Genomic DNA, 21,588 nt, shown 5'->3' with positions numbered 1-21,588 from the left:
GTGGCAACACGTCAACCAACGGCATCACGTTTTGTTTACCACCTTGTGGTTTTGTGATAGATCAATACCTATTCTTTGTTTGTGCTCGTTAGTTAGACCGGAGGGCTGCTTCTTTCCATCAGCATGAATTTCAATAGTGAGGAATCAGGGTTTTCTGACGTACATTAAATCCAGGCTGAATCAAACACTAACTGGGGTGTTTGGGCTCCATCTGTGTTCAATGATCGCTAAGCTTCAAATTCTCATATTTGATAAGGCTTGTCAGGTCACTCTGGAACTATTTTGTGTTTGAGATGCAGTGAAGACACAGTGGGAGAGAGGGTGCTTTCACCAACATCTTCTGCAGCCTCTCAGTTGAAAGAGAGAGTTGAGGTTGTCGTCTCCAGATCAGCACGACAAATCAAAGCATCATTGCATTTCTTAAGGATTTTCGCAAATAAAGAGCAGAAACGTAACATCGGGGTGCCTCAGTCGGTAGAACAGGATGTATTCTACTCTTAAGGTCGAGCCTAACTCTAACAAAGTAAAGTTCTGCACCACAACGTCAATGTACTGGCAGTTCTCCACTATGGAGAGAACACAGGAAATCGCTCACTTCTTTATTGAAATGCATATTTTACACAATCAACCAGGCTGACCTGGAATCTTCAGGAACCTCAATACTTCACTTCCCCTCCTTTAAAGTTTATATTGTCTCTCTCTAATTCAGAGCAAAACAGAGTTAAGTTATTGGTACAGTAATGTGCCTTTAAAATATCGTGTTGCTGAATATTCCATCAACATAATATCATGGAATATTTATGATAAGACTCCATTTAGGGTCAAAATATATCAGACACTGGCCTTACATGCAAAGCACAGCACAACGCTGTACAGGTGTAACTATTAGTGGAGCCATGACAAGTCTTCAGACATGCAGCAACACACACACACACACACACACACACACACACACACACACACACACACACACACACAGTCTCTCCTCCCCCCCCTCTCCGGCAGACACAGTGGAGGGAAAGAAGCGCTCCTCTGAGCAAAACTCACAGCTGTAGCTCATTCCTGAACATACCAGCACAATCCTCAGGGCAATGTGTCACCAGTTGTTACTCTCTGCACCCAGCAAATTCCCCGGGAGAACATAAAAAGAGAAGCAAATAAGTGAGCCACTAATTTACACCGCTCCGACTTCACGTCCAAACACTCGTCCCAGTTCTAAAAACGTGCAGCTTCTCACAGGGCAGATTGTAGACAGTGTCGTTTCAACAATGGAAATTTGCCAGTGTATTGATTCTGAGACTGGTCAAAGAATAGATATATTGATAGATATTGTTGTAATGTAATATTAATGAATATGGGGAATAATATTGCTTTTTAAACAATAGATAGGTACACTGTATTGAAATGTATACTGTATGTTGTACTTCATCAAATTGTGCACAGTTCTATGTGTTTTAATGTTTTTTGTATTGATTCTTTTCATGCTCTTCTGAAAAGAAAAAGTAACTGAAGTCATAATTTAAAATTTAGTGGATTATTCCAGACTTGTAATAGAGTCCATTCGAATGAGTTTCAAGTCGTAGCTCTGTTCTTCTCTGTTGCAGGAAGCCACCGTCTCTTATGGTCTTACTTTGGTTCTGTGTGAATGCTAATTAAAGATTAACTTGTTATGGAAACTGAGCATCTGTGCCAAGGAAACTTCACTCCTGCTATCGTCAGTGTGATTATGTCAGATTGACAAAACAGGAATACATCTATTTTATGATGTATAATGAAAGATTGATTGATCAAATAGAAGGTAAACACAAAGTTTATCCTCTCTGCTCTCAGATTACACCACCGGGTCAGCTAAAACTTAAAGTGCACAGTTGTCTAAAACATCAACAACCAGTTAAAACATATGACCACTATGATTACAACATATATACACTCAGTGACTTGAAGTAACTGGTGTACACACAGCGGTGCCAGTGAAGCCAAAGGCTGCTGCCACAAAGTGGTTCAGTTCAATTCAGCAGCAAAATAATTCATGAATCCTTGTCCTCTCTGTTCAGAGTTATTTAGATGTTGTTTTTTTATATATATATACCAAGAAACTCAGTCCAAGGCATGTCTGACATTAACCTCTCATCTCAGACCTTGCCCAAAAACATCAGCACATGTGGTTTTAAACCAGAATTTCAAATTTGACCACGGGGCAGTTTTTTTTCAGTCTTCGCTTCAGTCTTTAGTTCTTTGTGAATGAACTTTGACCAAGAAAAAGAGTCGAATAGTGAAATGTGCTCACATAAAGCATTTTTTCTTTCACTGGCATTTGCTGGTTACTCATTAACAAATGGTCAAAGACAATGATTTCTGGAGTTGTTTCAGAGCTCACGTGCATTAGGAGACAATTTGTTGCTCCTATTCCAAGGTTTTCAGATACATAAGCTATACTAAGCTGAGATACCATTTTCCTAAAGCATTTGACTATCCTTGACATGAGGTCCACTTGTTTGTGAGTGTACAGTGATCTGTTATCACGTCATTTGCTCATCCTGCAAAGATCTTGGGTCATACAGGAAAAAATTGAGACTTAGAGACGTAGAGATGCCAATTAACCTTGTATGAATGTCTATGAACTGTGGGAGAAACCAGAAAACCCATGCAGGCACAGAGAGAAGACACATTCAGACTTTACTCAGAATGACCCCCCCCCCCAGGCTCAAAATCTAAACTATGTGGGGATATAATTGTTGCTGTGAGCCCAGAGTGCTAAAACCACTTTACTACACTATGACGTCCTATAACAATTAATGTATAATGATATATATTATTTATGCTGTTTTGGCACAGAGTGTGTTTATTAACAGAACAGATACAATGGACGTGTGTGTGTTGAGGACTTGTAACCTTTTCAGATACAGTACTACCTTGCCTTACATAGATAGATAGATGGATAGATGGCTAGATAGATAGATAGATAGATAGATAGATAGATAGATAGATAGATAGATAGATAGATAGATAGATAGATAGATAGATAGATAGATAGATAGATAGATAGATAGATAGATAGATAGATAGATAGATACCATTTACAATTGCATTTTTCCCATCACCCCTCTTTGTCATTATTTCTCTTTTATTCAGCTCGTGAGATCTGCCAGCTGGTTTTCCCAGTTTGGTTCAGGTACAGACATTGGGGCTCTTTGCCCCCCCCTCCCGTGCCCAACGGCCCAACCGTCGCTGCGGCTGGGCTGATAGAGAGAGGGGGGGGGGGGTTACCTCGGGTGGATAGAGGGAAAAGTTTTCCTCCTTTGTTTTTTCCTTCACTGGGGAGGAGAGAGAAAAAAAGGAGAGAGTGGAGGCGTGTTGGGGAGGGTTGTTCATATTTTCCAGACTGAGAGGGGAAGATTTGGACTCGTTTTTAGTCGCGGACGGGAACTTCGACGGAGGGCGCGAGCAGAATGGAAACCAGTTAACCCTCCTCACATCTGCCCTCACGAGCTCCTGCGTTCTTCGCTCTCTCTCTCTCTCTCTCTCTCTCTCTCTCTCTCTCTGTCTCTCTCTCTCTCTCTCTCTCTCTCCCTCTCTCTCTCTCGCGCGCGCGCAGATTTGCATGAAACAGGAACATGAGCCAGACGATGCAGCTCGCGCCGCCTGACAGCACTCCATAAGTTTTTTTTGTTTGTTTGTTTTTTATTATTATATATATATTTATTTATTTTTTAAAGAAAAGAGCCGTGGGATAAGTTGAGAGAAAAACCGGTTTTCCCTGGTACCCTGCCGCTGCTTTGTGTGTGAACGGTGGGCTGTTTTTCCTGCCTTGACAGACGGACAGTGAACGTTACAGCCGCCGAGCACAAGCGGAGGAGCTCACTCATCGGTAAGTCTTTAAACAAAGACAACAACAACAAACAAACAAAAAAAATTCTAAATGAACTGAATCCATGCTCCCAGTGTCTCTGCTTTTACATTGTTTATCCACGTCGGGTTTTTTTTTAGGGCAGGATGAGGGTGTATGTTTGTTATTCCCACTCAATAAACATTTGAACTGAGTTACAAACAATATCCGCTCATAATTGAACGATCACACATCAGATCCCCTTCTGAACAGCTGATGTTGAATTCGTAGAACAAACCCTGGGAATGTTGTTATGAAAACATTCCCAGGGTTTGTTCTACGAATTCATCCACGGCCGGACCATCTTTCGGAGACGTTTACACTTTAATACAACTTGTCTTTTCAGCTTCTGCACGACAAAGACACAGTGATCCTTTATCTGCGTGCACTGAACCAGCCATTCTGTCTCACTTGTCTTTTATTCACTCCTCCTGACAAGTTATGCAGAAGATGAGAGTTCGTGTCACGTCTTAATAACCTCTGGAATAGAGACCGGTGTGTGGTTTGAAGAGGTTTTTTTTATTTTATTTATATAACTCCACAGGTGGTTACGAACATGTATTAAGTCACAATATTTAGTAACAATGAGGGTTGGAAGCATCTTTGGACATTTCAGGTGTCCTCGTGGCCCTCGTGGTGTGTCTCTGTCTCCGTGGTTCTGGGAATGCCTCCTGGTTTTTCTGGGCAGTGTGATGACAGCCTACGGGTCCTGGTTTTACTGGAGAGCAGTAGTCTGTAGTTAACCCCCACACCCACCTCTCCCCTCTTTCCTCAAGTTGACCTACTCTGTCAGCCTGCACCAGATGGTTTTGTCCCCTTAAAAAAAAAAAAAAAAAAGAGGCAGGGAGGAAGCCCTTCCCTACATTAGGGGTGGAGAGAAAGCAGAAATGGAGGCATGCCAATTGAAATGAATTTACCATAGCAGACATGGGTTAACTTTTTCTTATTAACTTTTGCAAACACCAGGTTGACCAGATGATAGAATACTCACACACTCTTACTGCACACCTTTATGCTATGTTAGTCACCAGTTGACCCCAGTTTTTTTTTCGATTGTGGGAATAAATTGGGAGTACAAGAAGAAAAGTCATGCACACACAGATAGTGATGTGAAAAACATTACTTATATTGATTCTTTTTGTAATTTATACACAAGTGTTGCACAGTAATGAACTAATTAATCACGTTTCTCTTCTGAGTTGTCAAGCATCGATGCAAACGCATATTTAAATCATCATGAAGTAACATTTTTTTCAGTCAGAGATTGTTTAGGCAAGTTTAGATCGGACATCTTCAACCCTACTTGGTTAGCAAGGCGCTCTGACTCATATCTCGCCTGCATATGTTCGTGTACACAGCACATGTCCGGTTAACTCTATATACCAAGAACAAATGTGTCCTTATGGATGAGAGCAGTGTGAAGAAAGAATTTGTGCAGCTTGTTTGGTTGAGCTAACACAGGAGTGTCCAAACATTTATGTCACTTGAAGGCCCTATATACAAAAATACAAAGGGCTGAAACACGAGAGTTGGGGTGGATCGCTTCATCTCCAGTTCAGTAAATTCAGAAATATTAATCAAATGTTGAATTATGCTTCATAATTGTTGTTGGCTAATAGAAAGTGAGTCACAGGCTACAGTTGACATGCGGTCTGCAGTTTAGAAACAGTTGATCTAACACATAAGTTTGTAGTGTACCTACACACACACTGTGTCTCTGCTTCTGTGAGAGATTCAGATTTGGTTACACAAAGGTACACTATGTCAAATTGAATTAATGCAACATACAATATAGTTCAGGTCAGTTAGCTACGCCCATGTCATGATGTGAAAACTGTTTTGTTGCTTGGATCAGATCCAGTGTTGCAGGATCATGCAAAACACTATTGTCACACAGAAACCACATTAAAAAAAAAAGGATTGTAAGTATTTCGAAACATCCGCCCATAGACGAGCCTACTTATAGCACTTTAAACACTGGTTATAGCTCTGACATGAGAAGGGAGCGGAGTTGGCATGGAAAGTAAAGAACACACAGGATATTTGAGGCTCGTGAGATCGCTGTAGGAGGTACAATTATTGTCGACTGGAATTTCACAAAGAGGGTTAAATGCCTGCTGTAAATGATAGAGCTGCAGTGGAAGTCCTGCAGACATATATAGGCACTGCACTGGAGGTCTAAACCACGACTGTGTGGACTGCATGGCTTCTTCTCTGTTCCTGCGTCTATCTCCAAATGATGCCGAAATCAAACAGGTCTGTTAGATTTACCTTTGGCAGTCTGCCTCCGCAGCTCTGTTTATCGTCCGCCAACCCCTCTGTATCTGAAACTAATACAAGATAAACAAAACTGATTTATGCTTGTTTATAATAATATTTAGAAACTGGGCCCAGCTTGATTACAGAGGCGAGGCGGAGATAAAGAGTGGTGGCCTCTCAAGGACACTTCTGCAACATTGGCGGTTATACTTTGAGGTCTTTTTCTTTTTTCCCAACCCCAGTGTTGGAGAAAAGTGTACATTAGCATATATCCGCGGTGTATATTAACTGGCATACAGTCCCATGCCGTCACGCTCTCTCTAACACATGGACATCAGACTCCACCACACCGCCTACTACTAAATCCTCCCCGCCGCTGGCTTTAATAGAGCATTGTGGAAATGCCCCTCCTGGCTGCACAGGCTGGGTTCTCCTTCCTCCACTGCTGAATCATTACTAACTTACAGCAGCAGCATGTGTGGATGGATATTGCTCCTCAGTCTGGAATTCACTGCGGTAATGGCCATGTGTATGTGTACAGAATACACTCACGCACCACTGACATGTGACTCTTTAAAAGGCTCCTCATTACATTAGTGGCCTTTCATGCTTTTTCATTTATAAGTAGCTCTCTGCAGTCCACAGCTGAAAGACCTCTATTGTTTCGATGAAAGGCAGGCGACCATGAAATGCAGTGATTATGAGGGGGAAAAAGAGGTTAGATACTAGAAACTTAACCAAATAGCCAGAAGTGGACATTAACCGGGGCCAGAGTTGACCTCCGGGTCAACTCATCCAGAGTCTGATAATCGTTTAGGAATTACATGAGTTTAAAACGCATTTGTTCTCATATTATTGTTAATTCAAGCCAGAACATGTAAAACAGAGAAAATGTATGGGAAATGCCCAACACCAACACATTGCAAGAGTCTGTAGGTTTGTAAATTCAGAAGTAACTGTAACTAATATTTTGGCACAGTATTCTCAATTGTGGAAACTGAATAAAAAAAACCTAAAACGTATGTTTCTTTTGTCAAAAAATGCACAGCACTACATGCAATATACATTTTCTTTGGCAAAAGTACATTCATACAGTTGCGCTTGTTCAGAGAGTTTATAGGTTTTCGATATTGCTTCTGTTAAAGAAGAGAGACCCGTTTTGCAAGATGTGATTTTACGTTGATCTTTGACTGATCTTTGTGTTTCGTCTTTTCAGCTTTCAAACTCTGTGGTAGTTTTCAATTAATAACTAAACTCACTACAGAGATTTTAGATTTTAGAGACAGTTTGTCACCCACAGCATAATGCTGTTTATTCATGAATTCCCTTACAAAACGTTCAGCTTTAACATTTTCACATGGATCTAAAAATCATGAGCGTATGACAAGTACTGGAAGACAAAGCATTCCAGCACTCAAAATCTGATTAAAAATAAATAAATAAATAAATAAATAAAAGCTAGCTATCATGTGGCGCATTGTTTATTATGCAAGGGTTTTACAGCACACAAACATAGCCGAGGCTGCTCTACACAGAAAGTCTTCTGAAAGACTCTCAACTATGTGCACAGCTACAGAGACCGATTACAAGCTTATCGCTGCTGCATCACAAGGACACTTATCACACTGCTCCCTAATGTGACAAATCTTCAGATCAAATTCTCGTATTGACAATAGAGTTTTAGAGCAACGCAATATACCAGATAACACTCTTGTCTTTATTTTTTTGTTTGTTTGTTTGTTTTGTTTTGTTTGTTTTTTGGCGTTTCCAATCTGAAATTTCGAGTTTTGTTGTTGAGGTTTCAGTCTCGACCGTCCAGCTCTTCGGTCTGTCTGCTCCGTGTCGTGAGCTCAGGGGTCAGTTCCTGCTGAAACTCGATGTTCCACTTCCTCATCTGGTCCTGAGCTTCCTGCTATGGACCGACAGGAAGCTCAATAGTGAGACATTTGATGTCTCTCTCTCTTTTTTTTTTTTGTTACACTTCAGAGAGTGGAAGCAGATGTTGTTGTGGTGATGAGTTTAGATTTATATGTACAGTACATGTGACGTTTTATTAATACAATATGGCATCATTTTAACCACCCACGTAGTGACTGGTGGCCTTTTTTTTCCCACAAAGGTTCATGTTGATCTAGATGTTCAGTTTAAGATAGAGTGATTTATGACCAACTGCAGAGACCTCAGAGGATCTCGCATTCTTCTTATGGAAGCCTTCAGAAAGTCACGGCACGGCAGGTTTTCGGCTTCTCAGCTGGTCTTGGTCGTCAAGTCGGGGAAACACGCGCAGAATCCCCCCCCCCCCCCCCCCCCCCACACCCACCCCCACCCCCATTTGATTAACACACCCAGATCAGCTATGTGGGGATCTTGTAGTCAAGCTGGCCTGTTCCTCAGCAGCTGAACACTCACATTTACACAGCTCAACCCCGTCCGTGTTTGTTCAAGCGGAGAATCCTAAAGGCTAGCATAATAATCCAGTGGCTCATCAGCAGCTGATACTTATGGGTGTGTGTGTGTGTGTGTGTGTGTGTGTGTGTAAACTTTCAGGTCCGCTCTGTGACCTCTTGAGTAAATGTCAGACCTCATTTGAATGGAGTCAGTGAAATTCTCTCACTTTAGTCGTAGAGAGGTTCTCTACACATTTGTTAGTCAGAGAATTGATATTTTTTTGTTTCTGAGTGAAATAGAATGACACGTTAATCACTGTTATAATCACCAGGTTTTAAGTTTTTGTTTTTCAGTTGCTGGGAAACCTGCTGTATTCTCCAGAGGACACGTTCAGTCACTTCAGCAAACGTCTCACCATCATCCCGTATGAACTTTGACTCACGTTGCCGCGTGCTCTCTTTTAACAACAATCATAACTAAATCCTTATCCTCAATTGTACTCTTAAATTCATTTTTAGAAGTACTATAAACTATGGGAACAGATGGTAATTCATCACTTTAAGAACATTCACACTGTGATGATATTAGTCGATGATGCTTAACCTTTTAAGTGCAGGAGTGTTGAAGTACAACCTCTTGGAGCCGCTTGCTTGAGCCGTCGACACTTATTCTTGTTGCTTTGTATTGTGGAAGTTGCCGGGCAACTTTAGTTGGTCGAAACTTTGATTTCGGGAAGGTTTTGGGGGGTGTCTAGTGAGTTCAGTCCCTAAAGACGGATAGCGCTGCTTTCAGTTAGCCCCCCCCCACCCCCACCCTCCCAACTCACTCCTCTGAGGGAAAATACTTGGCACCCATCTTAAAGCAAACAACTGGGGATGTAGCAGTTTCCTCACTGCTCCTCAGCCATCTTTATGTGGTCCCCCTTTTCGTCCGCATGGTTTCCTCTGAGTGCCACTAGAGGTCACAGCATGGGCCTCAGAGGCTTTGTTTTGCTCCATAATGGCTCCATTCTCCCGCAGCAGCAGTGACTTCCAAGCCTGCTGGACATTGGACACCATTGTTGAGGGAAGGAGGTGGTAACATGAGGCAGGGAAGTGGGAGTGTACATGGGTGTACATGCGTATAGAGTTAAGCAAATTAGTGTAAAAATGCTGGTGAGATATTCACCAGTTAACTCCCAAAGTGGCAATTAAAGTGGTAATTAAAGTATTGGCTTTAATATAATTGAGAATTAACCTGTTACGGCGTGTTATGGAAAGGTTAGGAGGATTGAATTATGTGTTCACTTCCTTGTATGACATAAATACAATACATCCAATGAACCAAGCACAACGCATTCATTCAGGGTGTTGTCCAGTTATAGGCAATAGTTATGTGGCAAATTTTATTGTAGTTTTTTTATTAGCTACAAAATAATCAGACTTGCTTGTTGTATTATTTATTCTTAAAGGTTTGGTAGAAATCTGTATCCAAATTTGATCATGTGGCATTTTAGTTTACATGTGAAGCTGTGGGTGATCGTCTCTATATTTATATACGCCACACTTTTTTGTTTTTTGTCTTCAACGTGCATTTTACCTTGTTATAGGGATCAGCTGAGCAGCCCTTTGTGGAATTTGTCTCATATTAAAATGGGTCACAGTCCCCACAAGACAAACCATGTCTAGAAAGGCAAATAGCAGGAGCTGGACAAACAGGTATACAAAGCGCCACATGAAAGTGGAGGGGGCAGGTGTTCCATATTGGAGGTGTCATGTTGGATGGAGGCCAACTGAGACAAAGTGCTTCCAGACATACTGTATACAGCAGTCAACAAAAACCCAACCTTAACAGGCAACTCAGAGGAGAAAAAAAAAAGCATTCCACTGATGTTCCTTTGAAGCATAACCCGAACAAATCTTTCTGTTCTTATATGACCGCATCCGTGGTGACATGGAGAGGCAGATCACAGTACTCCATAACTGGAGGGAAACAAAAGCTCAGAGCAGTCGGAGCTTCTTTTTCCATCGATCATCCAGGATCTTTCAATTTGAAGATTTTCAGAATGTCCTCAAACGTGTTCACTTGAAACTGGAGTATTCAATACTTCACAGGTTGTTTTGCCCGTTATGTTATATCACAATAGTGCATTTATCCTGCAAGTGTCAACAGGTGGAAATTGTCAGTTGCGCAACCACGTTTCACATGGTTGTGTAGGTGTCCTCCATAAGCAGTGATCATCATCATTGGTTCTGCCATTGTGTCAACGTGCTCTTGGGCAACACACTGAACCCCAAGTTTCTACTAAAGGTGTCTGGGCACCTTGCATGGAAGCCCTGTCTGTCAGTGTGGAATTGAGACATCGCAGTTGTGAATGATTAAAAAAAAAAAAAAAAAAACGAGAGAGACAAAACTCTGTATCGGAGAACTGCAAGTGACTGAAGAAGCGAGGGGAACTTTCCGATGGTGTCATTTTTTCCGTGTCGAGTCATTCACGGGCAGGACATTGAAATTATACAGTCTGCCGTCTGACAGCAAACTAAAACAAATGTGCCACATCTCGTTGTTAAAGAGCTCGAAGGTGGGAAGACCTCAAGGCAAAGGAAGAAAAGAACAAGACGGGGCAGAAGGAGCTGACGTTTATTGAAGTGGAAAGGCAGGGCTGACTGTTCCTGACTGTTTGTCTTTGAGTCGAAAACGTGAGTTTGCTGTAATCGGATCTCAGCCGCGGTGATCTCATACGCGAGGCCTGCCAGCAGCCTCGGAGAAAGCAGTCCACCCATAAGCCTTCAGCTCCGCTGCAGCCCTCGCAGCCCCTCGCTCCGCAGGCCTGCCCGTTCAAATAACATATACAATCTTTCAAGAAAACCAGTTGTTGGACTTCAGATGACACAGAAATGAGAAGGAAGAGGGGCGAGTGGCGTTCAAAGACAGTTTACCAGGAGAAAATGATTTAATCATTGTTTTGCATGCAGACTAAGAAGGGAGGGACTTTGCTAAGGTATTTCTATATCTTGCTGGTAATTACTTATGCTGATTAGCGCTCTCGCCTCTCAGTGACAAAATTGTTATTTTGGGTTTTCCTATGCATGGGTTTTTTTGTCTCAGTATTCGTGTGTCCTCCCACAGTCCAAAAATCTGTTTTGAAGTTAATGAAAAGTGTGTGTTATTGTCTCTTGCTCTGTGGGACCTGTTCACGATGTGGCCTGTCTTCACTCACAATCAGATCCAACGCTCAGTGAAGAGCAGTGCAGAAGACATGCGGATAATCAATACTGTTGCAGTCACTTTATAACGCAGTTCTGCCATAGATTGGAAAAGTGGAGCGTAAAAATAGTTGAGCAGTCATCAAGTTTTACAATAAACCTCTGACATGTCTACATTCCGTCTTTTGTGTGCCCGGAGCATATCAGGATTCGCTTTTACCAACTTGCACCTGCAAAGCAGAAGGTGTCACACTTCATCCTAACCTCTGGAGTTCTTGAGTTTCCTCCCGTGTTTATTAGAATAAAACTACTTTGGCCCGCACTTAACATAAGTTTGACCACCTATAAGCATTTCTCCTAAATTCACCTACATTTTCTGTCTTCGTTTTATTTTATTTATTTTCTACAGCCACCAAACCTGCCCAGATGGACTTGAGATAACGTCAGTCGAAGTCCTACCCTCTTCCTCAACCCCAGCCAGCCCCGGAGCCTCCGACGTTCAGGCAGAATGGCAGATCCCACTGGAGTGGGCTCTGAAGGAACAGGGGCGGGCATGGCAGAGGTCGACGCCTGCAGTTTGGAGATAGAGAGGAAGTACGACGTCATCCCTGCCGTCATCTGCTCAATGTGCTGCCTGTTCGGCATCATCTATTGCTTCTTTGGTAAGATCTCGACAAGAGTTAGTTTAACACGAGACATTCAGTTCGTCAGATCGTACAAACTCTCCAATAGCAGCGGTCTATTTCCCTGTGCGTGCATTATAGTTACGTATCTTCATCCCTGATTTGTCGTTATAATATCCCAATGCCTCTCTTTTTTGTAGGATATCGCTGTTTCAAGGCCGTCATGTTCCTTTCTGGCCTGATGTTCGGCTCGGTCATCATTTTCCTGCTGTGCCACAAAGAACACGTGCTGGACACCCAGCTGAGCGTGGAGGCCAGTGCAGGCATCGGCCTGGGTATAGGCCTGCTGTGCGGCCTGGTCACCATGATGGTGCGAAGTGTCGGCCTCTTCATGACCGGCCTGCTGCTGGGACTCCTCCTGGCTCTCGCTGCCCTGCTGGTCACTCACCAGTTCTACACGCCGACCACGGTCTGGGTGCCCCTGGGGGCCCTCCTGGGAACGGGCATGCTGTTTGCTGTGCTGACACTGCAGTGGCAAAAGATTTTCACCATGCTGTCCACCGCTGTGTTCGGAGCGGCGATAATGACGGTGTGTGCCGATTACTTTGTGGAGATGCTGGCTCTGGCCATGCACGTGTATGACTGTTTACGCCTCACACCGGGGCCGCCTCTCTGCTGGTACAGCTGGGTCATCCTGGGCATCTGGCCTGCGCTCAGCCTCGTGGGAGCACTGGTGCAGTGGAAACTGACCGATGACAGTTTTTCACACACTGAGGGTAAGGATCAAACATGAAGCTTTTACTATGGATTTTTTTTCAAATCTGAATAATCAAAGTGACAACATTGAACAAATGAAGTATGGATGTCTGAAGAATAATCCAGGGACTTTGGTTGCTTTTCAGTTTTCTCAGTCATCAAAATTCACATCCACAGAACAACGATGTTCTACTTTATAACAACATTGAAAACCCAAAAATTTTTTTTTATGTATATGGGAAAGTGTTTTAGTTACAGAAACATTTTGTTGGAAAACTACTGTTCATGTTTCACTTCACAAAGGGGTTTGGGCTTCTTGGTTCTGCCTTGTGACAACCTCAAGGTGAGGGTCTTTTATCACGTCTGCTCTGGAACACTGAAAAGACCAAAACATTTTGATGCCCAAGGTGACTGGAAAGCAACATTACACCATGTTAAAATGTCTTGTGAAGACTCTTACACATGGATTCCTAGTCTGAAGCCACTGAAGTGACAATTATTGTTGTTTTTATACACTTGGTGCCAAATATTTCAATCACTATACAATGTACAATATCAGTTTATTTTGTAACGTGCCTCCTTTCTTACAGTTGTTATCAGTCGGAGACAGAAGAGAGTCCAGCTGATGCGAATTCGAGAGAAGGATGCCAAGAAGCGACAGCAGGCAGGTGGGCAGGAAGGCACATACCGTCGTAAACCCACCCCAGTGAAACGTTATGCTGGGGATCTACTGGCACCGGTCAGTGTCACCCAACAGGGCGTGTGCTGTAGTGATTAGTGATGTGTTCTTTTATCATACAAACGCTGCTGACTTCTTCACAGATCAATGACGTGCTCCTTTCTCATTTCCCTGTGTTGATTTGCCTTTTCAGAGTTACCTGCAAAGTCTGCGGGACAGACAGATGGGCACAGGCACTTCCCTTAGCAGCCTGGGCACCGCCAACCACACCATGATTGACTTGGACTATGATACTGGATCCACCGTGCCGCTCACGGCCACAACTCCGGTGGTCAGGGTCTGAGCAAATCAACACAAAAGAAGGGACTACTTACTTTGACCTCGACAGTTCTCAAACTGTGTCTTATGTAGAGTAGAGCCCATTAGCTGTGCCTCTGTCTCAGTTTATTTTATTTTTTTTTATTATATTTTAACTTCCATGACTTGTCACTGGGCAGGGATGGATTTTTCCCGGGTGCTCAGCTGCTCTCTGGGGAGATGTAGGAAACGTCAGGCTCCTGCTTGATGATGCTAAAACCACTGCAACCACTGTTTCTCAGAGAAACACTTAAGAACACTAACAAATTAAAGTCATCATGTCTGCACATCGTGTATTAAATACATAACAGCTAAGTACGAGCCTCAAAAACGGATCTATTTTTGTTCAATAGTGAATTGTTTTGATTGTGTGTTTACTGTACCTTGGAAGTTAGTTAATGCCATGTTATGTTATTTACCTGTTGTATTATTGCGTAATTGTGTGATCTTAGATAACGTGGAAGCTTATCTTTGAAGTTTTTTGTTTTTTTTGATGGAGTGTGTTACGAGTGTAAAGTATAAACCTTGGATAAGTGGAGTTTTACAAAGTGAGGCAAAACCTAAATGATCCAGTTAAATCTGTGTGAGTCCTTTTCTCTTGCAATACACCTCCTTGTCATAAAACCACAGGTGAAGGATTTAGAAGGTTGTGTTTGCTTGAGAAATCATTTTTCTAACTTAATTTATATAATGACCTGGTAGTTTTGAGATGATAAAGGTTAAAAAAAACCCAAAACAAGGCATGTTTGTGGTTTATTTGTAGATTTTCATTTGTTGTTTTACAGGGACAATGCACTTGTGACCTGAACCTGTAAATATCTGTTGATAGAATTATCAAAGATGAATGAATAAATTTGTTTGATAAAAAAAAGCAACGGTTTGGTCCGTGCTTATTGAGTCAAATAGTTTTTACTCTTTGTCTCTTTGGGTTCTTAGCAACACTGGCAGTGTTACTCACCAGATCCTTCACCAGCAGTAAAGAGGTCACCGAGAGAATTTCCCACTCTGCAATTGGTTGGGGTTGCCACCCCCCCCCCCCCCCCCCCCCCCCCCAAAAAAAAGCCTTCTTTTGGCAGACACCACAATGCAGGACAGACCACTCTTTGATTCACTAGAAATCCTTATTTGATATGTGACTCAGCAACATTTCAAGCAGTTTTATTTGGAACATTTTGTCCTGTTTAGTTGTTAAAAACAAACAAACATATATATTCATATAAACCGAGAACACATATCACAAGATGTCTCACAGACCAGTGTGATTTCATGACATAATGGTGGAAGAATCAACTGAACATATAAACAAGAGTGAAGAGAGAGCGCACACGCCCTCCATCACATTACATCTCGCTGAAAGTATTACAACACATAATCCAACACATATGTCCAAAAAAACAACTGCCTGTGTTTCTCTGACACGACTCACGAAAAAAAATTGCATAATGCTTCAGCCAGAGAAAAACAAACGACAAGAAGAAGCCCTCACTCATCAGCCTGCATTTCAGCGTGGAAAATATGGCTGTGATTAGATCCAGTGGAAAAAACCTTTGTTTCTCTAGAGTTTTTGAATGTGATCAATGAATGTTCACAATTTCCCTGTTTGCTGTCAGCAGTGGTTCCCAAACCTGGGGGCCCGGGTCCCCATTCAGTTCGCATCAGAGATCAGATGTTGGTTATGAGGCTTTGCTACTCTTAGGATGGTAAAATTAGACGTACAAACTTGAGACCTACACATTCAGAAGTTTAGAATCAAGAGCAGACCTGTCAAACTGAACTTTGCATCCACTTTGTACGGTTCATTTTATTTTGTCAGTTTGTGACCTCGCATGTGTGGATTCACTGTAAAGTTTATTGCAAATCAGAGACAGTCCACAGCCTTAATCAGAGGCATTATGGGGTTTTTAAAAAAGTAAAGGTTGGGAACCACCGCTGAAGAGGTTGCAGAGTTGTCAATGCCCTTGGGGTGAAAACCAATAAGCCCACTTCAGGGCTCCTTGCACCTGCTGCCCCCTGCTGGTGGATTACTAGCATCGCATCCAGCGCTCCCTCTTGCTCAGAGGGTATCCCCTCTCTGCCCTCAGCAGGTCATTTACTCTCCAGTACTCGTCTCCCTTAAAGAAGTAGACTTTGCCGTTGGTCCAGGTGAAGGCTGCGTCAGGAGCTGAAGGCACCCCGGTGAACAGCATGCTGAGCGGCCTGGGGTAGAAGGTTAAGTCGTTGTACCTCAGCTCATCCCACTGCCAGTGCTCTGACCCCTAAACACAATCACAGCAAGAGGTTGAAGAAAATAGTGAAGCCTGAAGCAGGTTGGGGGGGGGACACATGTGTTTGCATGCTTTTGCTCTTGGGTACCTTGATGAAGATCAACTTCTTGTTCCTCTGCAGGTACAAGGCTGCGTCGAGGTTTGCGGGAACGCGCTTCATCTCTTTGGGGTAGCCGTAGTCCAACGTGAACCTGGTGTACTTCCACACCCGGTTGCCTCTTATCACAAACAGTACACACTATAGGACTACACTGCAAGATTCTACCACAAACAATTCATAGAGATTAAATGTGAAATATTTTCAATAGTTTTGGGTTTTTTTTAAAAATGCGACTATGACACAATCTACAATTCTGTTATGATAAAATGCTATGTCAAATCTGACATTGCTGTTCCACTGCAACAGCTGCAGAATAGAGTATAAACAGACAAGCAAGCACAAACTAAAAAAAAACGTACTTTACCTTTAAAGAAATATGTCTTGTTGGTTCTTTGAGAGTGCACTGCAGCATTCAGGCTTCCAGGGAGTTCCCTCCACAGTGTTTCAGTTTTAATTGGGGTGTTGTGACCCATATCAGAGATGGTCCAGACATAATCACCACTGAAAGCAAAGGTTTTCTCCCAAGGACCTGATTGAATAAAAGTTTCCGTTTTCACTTGCATTTAATTAAAAACCATGTTTCAAACAAACAAAAAAAATAAGATATTCAAGTTTACTGCAGTGTAACTATTGTATAAACCTCAACGACCCAGTGTTACATCAGGGTATAAAGGAGTGAGTTACCCAGCATGATGGCATCCAGAGGGGCAGTGCAGGGATTGGGGACGCTCTCAGCTCCATGGCTGCTCTCTGTCGGTAAACTGTCTGGAGTTGCTGGACTGGATAAACTGCTGGTGATGCGTTTTCCTGCAACACAAAACAATTGGCATTGTCCATTAATGAAGTCTTTCCCGTGGTTTAAATTCTCTTCCAGGTTTGGAGGCTTTCGGTGCAGTTTGCATGTTCTTCCTGCACACGCTTGTGTTTTTTTTTTTTTCTTCATGTGTTTACTCCAGGTTTAGCATAAAGTCCCAAAATGTTCTACTTGAAGCCATTTGATGACTATGGATCATGGAGGGAAAACTTAAAAAAAAAAAAAAAAAAACTTTTAAGATCCACATGTAAGTACTTTTAGACATGACCATGGTTTCTCAACTGTGGTCCCGCTTTGCACGTCACCAACACAACTCCCTCTGATCGTTCTCTCTCTTCTGCAGAAGTTTATGACTCGTTCATGGTCGATAACATACATCCAGAGACCCAGAGTTGAGGAACACGGCACAATGTTGACAAATTTTGGTTGAATTTGAGCCTCTGAGCTGAGCCTTCTTGGCGCACTCACCATAAAGCGCCTGGATTCCCCTCACGTCGTCTGAATGCAGCCTGAAGTTGGCACGGTAACCAGCGTAGATCGCTGCCATCAGGGAGCTTCTGTACTGAGAGTGACCCAGGCCGAGGGCGTGGCCTATTTCATGGGCCGCTACAATGCGAAGATTAGTGCCATAATATATTCCCTCAGTCCAGAACTCGTCCTCATCAAAATGCACAATGCCAGACTCCGGGGACTCTGCGTGGGCGAGTACGTGACCTGCAGGAGGTACAAATGAACAGAATAATATCACGTTCAGGAGCCAAGGCACAGGGAGCTCATATATTATCTTGGCGTGCAGTGGACAAAAAGAAAACTATGTTTGAATGAAAACTGACCTCGGCCGTCGAACGGCACAGCACAGTAACCATCTTTCCCATGGAAGGAGATCTTTATGTCCGCTCTGCCGTAGTCTACCTCTCTGAAGGTCAAAGAGGCCACGTCGCTCCAGTACTTGAAGGCCGAGTGAATGGCAGCCCTGACCTCGGCCCGTTTCATGTCCGGTGTGTAGTTGTAGATGCGGTAGGTCAAATTTCTTTTCCTCCATCGTCCTGAAAGAAAACCCAAGTCAGGACTTCTCATACTGTGAAGTGAGTTTGAGGGCAAAGCAGAAAAAGTGTTTGTAAATAAACTGATGACTCTTTAGACAAATCATACGTTCATACGCTGTGTATTTCTTCAGAGCAGTGAGGTGAGGATGTGGAGGATTTTTCGTATAGAGCAACATTGCTGAGAAAAACAGCTGTAACCTGAGTAGCTATACTTTGTTCGGGGAGTCAGAGATCACCTGCCTTTACTACTTAAAGGAGTTGAATCTACCAACAATTTCTGGCACCATTATAGATTCTATGCTCATAAGCGTCAGGATTATCAGGAGATATAGTTGGAGTGGATTCCTGAGTACATTTTCAGCTGATGTTGACGATTTGATCGCAGCATTTAATCAGTTAATGATACTCGTCTGTCATTTAAGGTGCTGTTAAAATTCTAACCAACTCATGACGTTTTCTTTTTACATAATCATTGAACTATTTTGCCAACTACATGCATGGTATTTACCTGTAAATAATATAAATTACTCTTTCATGTTACTGCCTGTCTTTGAACTTAAAATCCAAATTCGCTTGGACTGTAATAAATATTTTTGTGACTCACCCAACACTCTGTACTTGTGAGATTTCTTGTTGAAGGGATCCTCCAGGCCACAGCGGGGCTGCCTCATGACTCCCAGGGTAGCTTCATCTAATTCTCCAGTAGGTGGCAGATCATTCGCCTGCTGAAAGACCCTGACAAGACAACAAGCCGCTCAAACATCTGCAGACCCAAACACCTGAAATTCAAAAGTTCCACGGCATCCTCTTGCAGAGCGACCCGGTCTCCAGGATCTGATCCAACAGGTGACATGACATGATGAAAAAGAAGTATCTTGTGTCACCTTAGTGCTTCATAGAGCTCCTCCAGGTATTGCGGGTCGAGTGGGTCGACGGGATCGTACAGGTACCCATACTGCCTCAAATAGGCCTGTAAATGTCCAAGAGCAACAGAGGTCAATTGTTTAAAATTCAACATTGCCGCAACTTATCAGGCACTGAAATTGTAGTTGAATATTGCATTTATTATTATTATTTATGCAGTCCTGTTTTGAATATAATGTCTTAATAGAGAGTTCAGAGAAAAGACCAAACTGGCTGCTTACCTTTGCTTCATCCAACTCCTTCCACTGCATGACTGCACAGAGTGCGGCTCTGAGGCTGAGCAGCAGCAGCAGCAGCGGTCCATAGCAGTCCATAATCGGGGCTTTCTGAACTGGTTTTGACCCAGATATCTGCAGCTGATGCTTTGAAGCCGGACGAGGTTTCAGCAGAGTCCCACAGCCGACTCTTTGTTCTCTGGGTGCTCCAGCGGTTTTTAACTCAGCCGGGGCATGAGTCAGCCCTGCGGCTACGATGATCCACCTCTGAAGAATGAGGATTACAAGAGCAGCCAGTTGACCAACAGCCAACACGTCTACTGCTAAACGGCTGTTCAGAGAGGATGTGGAGCCACTGCCCCGCGTTCAACCAATTTACAGAGTTCACAGCTGGAGTCTGCCCTCAGAAGTGGTCTTCAGTTCATCTCCTTTACCAGCCACAGAGGGGAGGGGGGGCATGCTCCCCAAACAAGACCGCAACATTTCCACGATCACGGCTGTTTTGTTCGTCTTCTGGCCTTAATTTACTAGTCGACCCGCTCCTACCGTACAGCATGTATGTTCAATTGTGGGCCTAAACCACAAGCGGAGCCTCACCCTCGGTCTCCACATTCCTACCCATCAACACACCCGCATTACCTGGGACAAATAATTTATGTTTACGACCTCCAGACAAATGACCCCATAATCTGTCTGTGCAGGGACACAATTTACGTTGGCTGGATAGATTCCGTCTCTTTAGTGAATTTAATTTAGTTTTTTTCTGATATAGATTTGAAATTCTTTGCTACTGCATTAGATACTATAAGGTTTACATCATGTTGTTTTTTGTGTTACAAAATGAATGGGACTCTCAAGTACAACTCACCAAATTATGACATTAATTCCAAGTATTATAAACTCACGAAAAAAGAGATTCAATTCAAAAAAGTGTTTATGAACCCAAAAAAAAGAATATGGCATAGCCTTACTCTTTATCACATTTTTGAACAAAATGAACAAAATGCATTTGAGGGTATTGACTTTAATTTGTTTTTAGCTGTAAACGTTTGCGTTTCACTGGTGACAGAATTTGTTAAACATCTGGATAACTAGTGAGTCAAATGTTTCTTTACAGGCACTGATGAACCTGTATGAATCTTATTTAAACATAATCTATAACAAAGTGAGTGACTGTTGAGCTACTGTTGACTTCTATGCATTTTGATTTTATTCTCTTGTGAAACAAATGTTTAATTTCAATGTTGTTTAAATTTCAGACAACTGTATGCATAATAATGAACTGTTTGTTGGCCTTGGAAATATGGAGCCTTTTACCTATTAAACATCAGTTTAAATATAAAAGATTAGTTTGATGGGATCATGCTTTCATTTAAGAAATGAAAAGCAGCACCCATCTAAGAACGTTCTGACCTGTAAGTCAATTTCTAGAACTAAATGAAATATTGTTTTTACAGGTAATTTCAGCACAATTCAACCAGGTTTTACTTTGTTCCGTGATTGAATTTACAAATATACAATGACGTAGTTCTTTTCACTGAATTAGCTCCTATAATCTTTATAAAACCTTGTGGTAGATGTGATCAGTCACAATTTGGCCTCTTGTGGAGAAGAAGACATTTTTTGTGTGGCTGTTTTAATGATAGAAATTGTCTGTTTGTGTCCATCTCAACCTTTATCTTTTGAAATGTTGACTGACAGATTTTGCTTCTCTTTTTTTTTTTATAGCAAATTGGTCATGAAGGTTTTAAGTGTTGACTGAAACAATGAATGACTCACCGGTAACATCTGTTACTAGATTTAGTTTTGACTTTCTCAGCATATATGATTCCTTCTGTTTTCAGATGAAGACAATGAAGACAGCAGCATCTTATTTTTCAGGGAATTTAGAGTTTCTAGCTTTGTAGATAGGATATAAACGTTTCTATTGCTTGAAGCACTAACGTACCATCGTGATCAAATAGTATCCGACTGTGTGTGACAAAAGGCTGACGATACTCTGCAGAGAGGAGCGGCACAGGCTGTTGTTCATGTCAGTGGTACAGAAGTGGTGACCATCCAGACAGCTGGTCTCAAGATGTCAGTGTGTTTG

The 21,588-nt window shown here is 42.4% G+C and overlaps 2 protein-coding genes across 4 annotated transcripts; one reads left to right on the top strand and one right to left on the bottom strand.

The window, feature by feature from the left end:
• The first annotated feature begins 3,426 nt into the window (after nucleotides 1-3,426).
• LOC308129731 (transmembrane protein 198-like) lies at nucleotides 3,427-14,984 on the top strand. 3 transcript variants are annotated; one of them, XM_080495772.1, is made up of 5 exons: nucleotides 3,427-3,868; nucleotides 12,128-12,380; nucleotides 12,542-13,117; nucleotides 13,688-13,765; nucleotides 13,970-14,984. In XM_080495772.1, the coding sequence occupies exons 2-5, from the start codon at nucleotides 12,227-12,229 to the stop codon at nucleotides 14,020-14,022; spliced, it is 861 nt and encodes a 286-aa protein (XP_080351898.1). In that variant the 5' UTR covers nucleotides 3,427-3,868; nucleotides 12,128-12,226; the 3' UTR covers nucleotides 14,023-14,984. The 3 variants fall into 3 exon arrangements, with proteins under 3 accessions (XP_080351898.1, XP_080351896.1, XP_080351897.1); XM_080495770.1 differs by having other exon boundaries at nucleotides 13,688-13,836; XM_080495771.1 differs by lacking the exon at nucleotides 3,427-3,868 and adding an exon at nucleotides 10,693-11,211 and having other exon boundaries at nucleotides 13,688-13,836.
• A 291-nt stretch (nucleotides 14,985-15,275) lies between these two features.
• Nucleotides 15,276-19,654, bottom strand: mmp19 (matrix metallopeptidase 19). The gene is made up of 9 exons (XM_080495526.1): nucleotides 19,503-19,654; nucleotides 19,242-19,327; nucleotides 18,962-19,092; nucleotides 18,145-18,357; nucleotides 17,780-18,025; nucleotides 17,182-17,304; nucleotides 16,862-17,026; nucleotides 16,486-16,613; nucleotides 15,276-16,388 (listed from the first exon to the last, which is right to left on the bottom strand). Exons 1-9 carry the CDS (start codon nucleotides 19,593-19,595, stop codon nucleotides 16,158-16,160), a joined length of 1,416 nt encoding a protein of 471 aa, XP_080351652.1. The 5' UTR covers nucleotides 19,596-19,654; the 3' UTR covers nucleotides 15,276-16,157.
• Between the last annotated feature and the right edge of the window lie 1,934 nt (nucleotides 19,655-21,588).

This window comes from Blennius ocellaris, assembly GCF_963422515.1.
Source record: "Blennius ocellaris genome assembly, chromosome: 4".
In the NCBI taxonomy this organism is placed as follows: domain Eukaryota; kingdom Metazoa; phylum Chordata; class Actinopteri; order Blenniiformes; family Blenniidae; genus Blennius; species Blennius ocellaris.
The sequence above is the reverse complement of the archived record's forward strand: the minus strand, read 5'-3'. Positions and strand labels throughout refer to the sequence as shown.

Bases quoted from the DNA above. Each gene is read 5' to 3' on its own strand.
- LOC308129731 (XM_080495770.1), top strand. From the start codon at position 12,227: ATGGCAGATCCCACTGGAGTGGGCTCTGAAGGAACAGGGGCGGGCATG. The intron at 12,381-12,541 runs GTAAGATCTCGA...TCTTTTTTGTAG, and splicing joins CATCATCTATTGCTTCTTTG to GATATCGCTGTTTCAAGGCC. The intron at 13,118-13,687 runs GTAAGGATCAAA...CCTTTCTTACAG, and splicing joins CAGTTTTTCACACACTGAGG to TTGTTATCAGTCGGAGACAG.
- mmp19 (XM_080495526.1), bottom strand. From the start codon at position 19,595: ATGGACTGCTATGGACCGCTGCTGCTGCTGCTGCTCAGCCTCAGAGCC. The intron at 18,358-18,961 runs GTGAGTCACAAA...GTTTTCTTTCAG, and splicing joins TCACAAGTACAGAGTGTTGG to GACGATGGAGGAAAAGAAAT. The intron at 18,026-18,144 runs GTCAGTTTTCAT...TACCTCCTGCAG, and splicing joins TGTGCCGTTCGACGGCCGAG to GTCACGTACTCGCCCACGCA.